The following is a 6,000-nucleotide window of genomic DNA, read 5'->3' on the forward strand; positions in this document are numbered from 1 at the left end:
AAGTGAAGTGCGCACGTGACACAGAGTCCTTGGAAATGGGTGAAATCGAGCTTGTTTGTTGGAAGATTTTGAGGATGCCAAGAATGCGTGGGAGGGACAAGAACCCCCCACCGAGGTGACTCATTCTTATTCAAGCCCTCATGGACCCAGTGGCGCAGTATGCTCTCAATGCGGTTATTTTGTTCTTTTCAGGTAGGATGCCAACTGCGCAAGATGTGGGCCAGTGGGTAGACGTCCTGCTTAAACGCCAGGCAGTCAAAGGTGTCTACTTTGGCACAAGAGGATCCTATGACGTTTTCTTGACAGACACCGACGCCCACAACATGTTGTGTCACGTGACACATCCAACCCTATGTGTCCGTGGACAAGCTACAGCATGATCAGGGTTCAGTCAGTCCAATCAAGTCTAGATTAGAAGTGATCTGGCACTTTTGTGAGTCTATTCGTAGACCGTGCATGCCCAGTCACTTAGTGTAGATGCATATCCTCGGGTTGCACACAGCATGATCATCAGTATTCCCATCAGAATCCATTAGAATCAGTTAGGGAAATTTTCCAGTGCATTTAGCCTATTTTACCTATTTTTGGCATTTTTCACTTATTATTTTAAATGACTTCCCAACAAAAGTAGGTAGGGCAATTTTGCTAAGTTAATATATAAGCCAACCCAAGTTAGCACTCTTGGGCAGATGAGCAAGGAGCACAACAGGCCCCCAAGCAGCAGGTGCTTCCCCTCTCTCAACAAGACCCTCTCCAAGCCTCCCTTGGTGAGACCTCCCCCCTTCAGCCAGCGTTTTTGCTAGCGCCACCTCTCACAGAAGACTGGCGTTTTTCCCAAGCAAAGCTCGCTGACAGAAACCAGCCCTAGCGTTTTTCCCCATGATCGCCAGCAATACCCAGAAGCATTAGCGTTTTTGGATTTCATCAGTAGCACATCAGAACAGCCAGTGTTTTCATTAATGCTCGGCAATCAGTCAGCGTTTTGGTTTTCAGTCAATGTCGCATCAGAAGGTTAGTGTTTCAACCCTATTGGACAGCAGTAGATTCAGCCCCATTGGCTGCAGAAGATCCCCCATTTTCAGCCATAAAAACGCAGCCAAAACAGTCATTTTCAGCCACCCAAAACAGCCCAAAGATTTGCAGATTTTCAACAGTTAGAAGACAACAAATTTCAACCATAAAGTCGTCGTCGTCATAGGCATAGTCCCAAGTTGCATCAGTCCATTGCATACGCATTGTACCACTTTGTGCAATCAATAAGTAGACCACTCTCGCCGACGAGAGTGGGGCCTTCGGAGGAGGGTTTTACGACATCTCTGGTGTCGTATCTCTCTTCTCTCTATCTCTCAGTCTCATACACTTGCACGCACAGTGTCCATTCACTTTGTTTGTGATCATAGCATTCTCTCATTAAGAACGGAAGGCTCTACCTTCCCTAAGAACTAAAAGGAACCTTGAGCAAATATAGATCACTAATCTTGAGAAAATACAACATTCATTCCGCTGCACCGCAAACAATCATTCCGCTGCACCTTACATGTTGCTTAAATCATCCCCCTTGTTTTTTCGTGCTCAAACGACACCTGTACTACCTTGGGCTCTTACCAAAGACTACTAAAGCCTCATCCGCCACAAGTGCCCGGTATGGGTGGAGATAATTGGCTTTCCATGCACCTGGCAACACTTTCTTCCTATGCTTGCTTCTTACTTAGAGAAAGTGATATGTCCTCCCAAACTTGATGCCAATACAAATCGTTTTTGTGTGCTTTGGGACACGGATGTTCCCACAACCGAAGGCATTACTCTTAGCTCGGGCGACCGTCCATTGGGAAATGCCCTTTCAGGCTCAAATGAGGGAAATTTGCAAATCCATGCTTTCGTTGTGGAAAGTTTGGTCACATGCAATATGAATGTCCTGAGCCTAACTTGCAACCTCCTCCTTAAGCTGTTCCAGAGCATGCTGTTCCCAATGAGAAAGAGAATCATCTTTCTTCCAGGCCGTTGCCTTGCCCTGCCCTGCCCTCCACTTTTGGATAAAGACAAAGTCAAATCTACAAGTTTCCCAAACACTCCAAGCAAGGAAAAGATTGCAACGGCACCTGAGACCGGGAAAAGAGAAAGATCGTGGATTCGAGTGGAGGATCTCCTTGCGAGACCTCTAAGAAGACTGTTACAAACTTACAATACGCTCACAGCTTTCCTCTCGTAATTACGTACCTCTTGCTGTGAAATCAGCGGTGCAAAAACCTCTTCCTTGTAATGATAGTCACACACTTGCGGAAGCATGGAACAAGGTGGTACATTCTTACAGAGATGCAGTGCTTCATGGGGCTTCTTCATCCTCTACACGCTTTCCTTCCTCCGATGTGGACTTGCAAGATGCTATAGTCGAACCGCGGCCTGTTGATGTTGATGTTCCAAAACGACGGCACACAGATGCCAGCGATGGCGCACACACACGTCAGCGATGACGAGGGTGATGACAAGTTTTCGTGGCAGATACTTTGCCAACGAACGATGTTTCTCGAGCATTATCATGATTTTTTTATATTACTTATATTTTTTTATCAATAATTCTTTATTTAAGGAACGATTCACATGATTCCATGCACATGAAACTCGTTCAACAATGAATGTATCCATATTGTAGGATGAATGATATTTGGCACACAAAGCCCCACATTTGCCTTCCCAGTTTTTTTATGATACTCTATAAAGGGAGCAGACATTGCCTCAGCGATGAAGATGACATCTGCGGTAAGACCTTCTCTATGAATTATAAAGCCCGATCTTGTTTTGTGATCAACTCTCATGAGGTTAACGGGTAAACCTAAACCCGAGGTTTTAGGGAGTAAACCAAAAACCCGCATGATGGTAGCTCAGTAGTAGCACCAGGTTGTGAGAAAACCTAAAACTCACGGTTTACGAGTATACCAAAAACTCGTGGTTGAGAGTAAACCTAAAACTCTATGTGTCATGAGAGTGTGAGTCTAGTTCTAGAGCGCGTCGTCACGAAGATTATACTAGGTTTGGCTCAAGGGGGGCGATTGTTGGGGTCAGCCCAACTTGAGCAGACACTCGTGTGTGAACATGCTATAAGTGCCTATGAAGGTATAGGCTTAAGAAAAATCCAATGAAAAACCACTTTTCATTTTGCTTATAGGATCGTTTCATTTTGCTTATAGGATCGTGTTCTCATCTACCTTATCTTCTCTCGTCTGCTCCTCACTCTGCATAGCCATATCTGTACGTGATGCAGTGGACTTCTGTTGCGAGCTCTACAATGTATTCGTTGTTGCTCCTCCAGTTTCTGTTGAAACTCATCATGCACGCTAACTTTTGTTATCTACAGTGCATTCCATTCTCTCGCCTCAAGATGCACAAGCAATAGAGGTTGATTTTACGGAAAATGAATTACACTCAACGTTGCTTGCTCTCGGCCAATGGCGTTCCCCTGGTTGAGACGATCACTGTGGAATTTTTCATCTCCTTTTGGAAGCCCTTAAAAGGGCCTTTACTCTACATGATGAATGTTGTGTGGACTAAGCAGACCTTGCCATTATCTTGGAAGAAAGGCTTGCTAAAATTATTATCCCAAACAGGCACTTTGTGGGCATTTCTCTCATTGGCGGCTGATCACTCTTATGCCGGTCATGTATTGTAAGGTGCAGCGGAAGTGAATGTTGATCTTGCTCAAGATGAGTACTCCGAACTGTGCTCAAGGGTTCCTTTTACTTACGGAAGGGAGAGCCTTCCATTCCTTTAGTGAGAGAGTGCAATGATCGCAAACAAAGTGAATGCTACTATGAATGAAGGTGCTGAGACTGAGAGAGAGAGAGAGAGAGAGAGAGAGAGAGAGAGAGAGAGAGAAGAATACAACACCAAACGGTTCTCAAACCCTTCTCCAAGGGCCCCCTCTCTATGGCAAGAGAGCTCTATGCTATAGATTGCACAAATCTGGTACAATGGTCTAGATGCAATGGACTTGCCAACGATGTCGACGACAATGATGTCGACGACGAGGACAGGCTGAAAACTGAAAACGCTAGGGCTGAAATGCTGAAATCTGCAAACTTCTAACTTTCTTCTAATCTCTGACCCTATGTCGGTGAGCATGGCGATGACGACAACTCGACGACAATGCGTTGAAAACGCAAATGCTGAAAACTGAAAACAGCGGGCTAACTCGATGGTACGGCGAGGATCAGCTGCGAGTAGGTGAGATCTGCAAGGCTAGGGGTTGAATCTGTTGTGGCTAAGCGCTGAAAACTGAAAACGTTGATGTGTTGGGCTGATCTAGCGCCAGAATTTGCGAACGCTAGGCTAGATCTGCAAACTGAAAACGCCAGGCTGATCTCTAGCAAAAACGTTAGGGGAATTGCATTCTAAAAACGCTATCTACTTCTCTTGGCTAAAAACGCTAGGCTGTCTTCTGTCGATTTTGTTGAGGAGAGAACACTGCAAGTTGATGTAACTTCTTCTGTCTCTTCTATTAAAAAGTGCTAGCGCTAGGTTTCTTTTATAGAGGCTTAGCAATTTGCCCTACTCACTTTTCCAACAAAAAGTCACTTATTAAATAATAAGTGAAAAATGTGTATTTTGGGAAAAAGGGTTCTATGCTCTGTAAAATGCTCATGATGGGTACTAAATGTCATGCTGATGATCATGCTATGTGCAACCAGAGGATATGCAACTAATCTAAGTGCCTGGACATGCACGGCTTACAACAGCATGCACCAAGCCTCTAGTCACCATGAGAATTTTGCAAGTTAGAGCACAAGACTTATAGATAGCCAAGTCTTTAATCTATCCTCCAGCTTGCCATAAGTCCATACGGATGACAACCTTGTAGATGCTCTTACAAAGAGCCTAGCTTTGGAGTAGTTTGCACATTGCATAGAGTTGATGGATGTGGGGTGAAATCACTAGCATGCTTCACAAGTGTCCAGGTTTTTGTACTTGGTTTTGTGAAGCAACTCTTACCGGAATACAGTTCAGAAAACACACTAGGCCAAATGTTTGCAGGCCCATCACTCTGTGTTAGACACACAGGTTCAACCCTTCCAGCCTCAATCCATAAATTCAGAGTGTTCAAAACTCCAAAATTTCATGGTAGCTAGTCAACGTCCTTTGCAACTACTTTGGCTACCGTGCCAGTTGATCCAGCAAATTATGCAGCCAGTCCCTAAAGACATTTTTGTTGAAGTAGATCTCCTCAACTGTGGTGTCATCAGATGTTCTGACAACAACTATATTACGCTCATGCTGCCACAAGAATCTGTTTTTGAAGACACGTGCAATTTGGGATCGTGTAGCAATTTTCTTGTGGTGTGCAAATCCATCCTGGGGGAGCCTGTTCTGTTCTGTTGAAAGGACAGACCATTCTGAATAGTTCTTAATGGGTGCACTTAGCATGAGACACAGGCTAGACAAAATTCCAATCAGGCGAGCTCCCAAAAGCAATGTGGGTTGTGTGTGTGTGTGTGTGTGTGTGTGTGTGTGTGTACCTTCAGCTCGGAAAAGAAGGCCGAAGAGGATGCCATGCTTTGCTTGTGCTGCGCCGAGGCCGGAGCGTGGTGAAAGTGTCACTCCTGTGCAATAAAACTCTTCTCTCATTTGTACGTCATTCTCGGTTAAATATTTAGATCGAATTGCAAGTATTTGGGTGCTACCATCTACGTAAGAGCTTGTTCCGGCATGGGGATGGCAATACGTTGCCAATCCACAACCAAGCAACCCTTACATTTGGTTGCCAACATTTAAAACATCCCCCAATTATAGGCTATGAGTTTTTATTCTAACTTACTCGACATGGAGTGAAGCAAGTGTAGTCCTTTTCACCAACTTGTGATGCACTTCAAACCTCAAGGCAAGATATCGTGTGAGAGGTTTGAGGTATGACACCGAGTAGCCACAGATACTTTTGGCAAAGGCATTTATGAGGATATTGACAAATACTTCTACCTCGATATTACATCACTTAGTATCATCTACTCTATA

General features: G+C 44.5%; 1 protein-coding gene across 2 annotated transcripts in view; it reads right to left on the reverse strand.

The window, feature by feature from the left end:
• LOC147428991 (2-dehydro-3-deoxyphosphooctonate aldolase 1-like) overlaps positions 1-5,662 on the reverse strand; it is a 173,157-nt gene extending 167,495 nt beyond the window's left edge. The window contains exon 1 of one of the 2 annotated variants that reach the window (XM_086495373.1): positions 5,508-5,662. In XM_086495373.1, the coding sequence (XP_086351499.1) occupies positions 5,508-5,543 (36 nt within the window). In that variant the 5' untranslated portion in view covers positions 5,544-5,662. The remainder of the gene's footprint in view (positions 1-5,507) is intronic. The other variant, XM_086495374.1, reaches the window with a different exon arrangement.
• Positions 5,663-6,000: the final 338 nt, after the last annotated feature.

This window comes from Adiantum capillus-veneris, chromosome 22 (assembly GCF_014529385.1).
Source record: "Adiantum capillus-veneris isolate H3 chromosome 22, ASM1452938v2, whole genome shotgun sequence".
NCBI classification, from domain to species: domain Eukaryota; kingdom Viridiplantae; phylum Streptophyta; class Polypodiopsida; order Polypodiales; family Pteridaceae; genus Adiantum; species Adiantum capillus-veneris.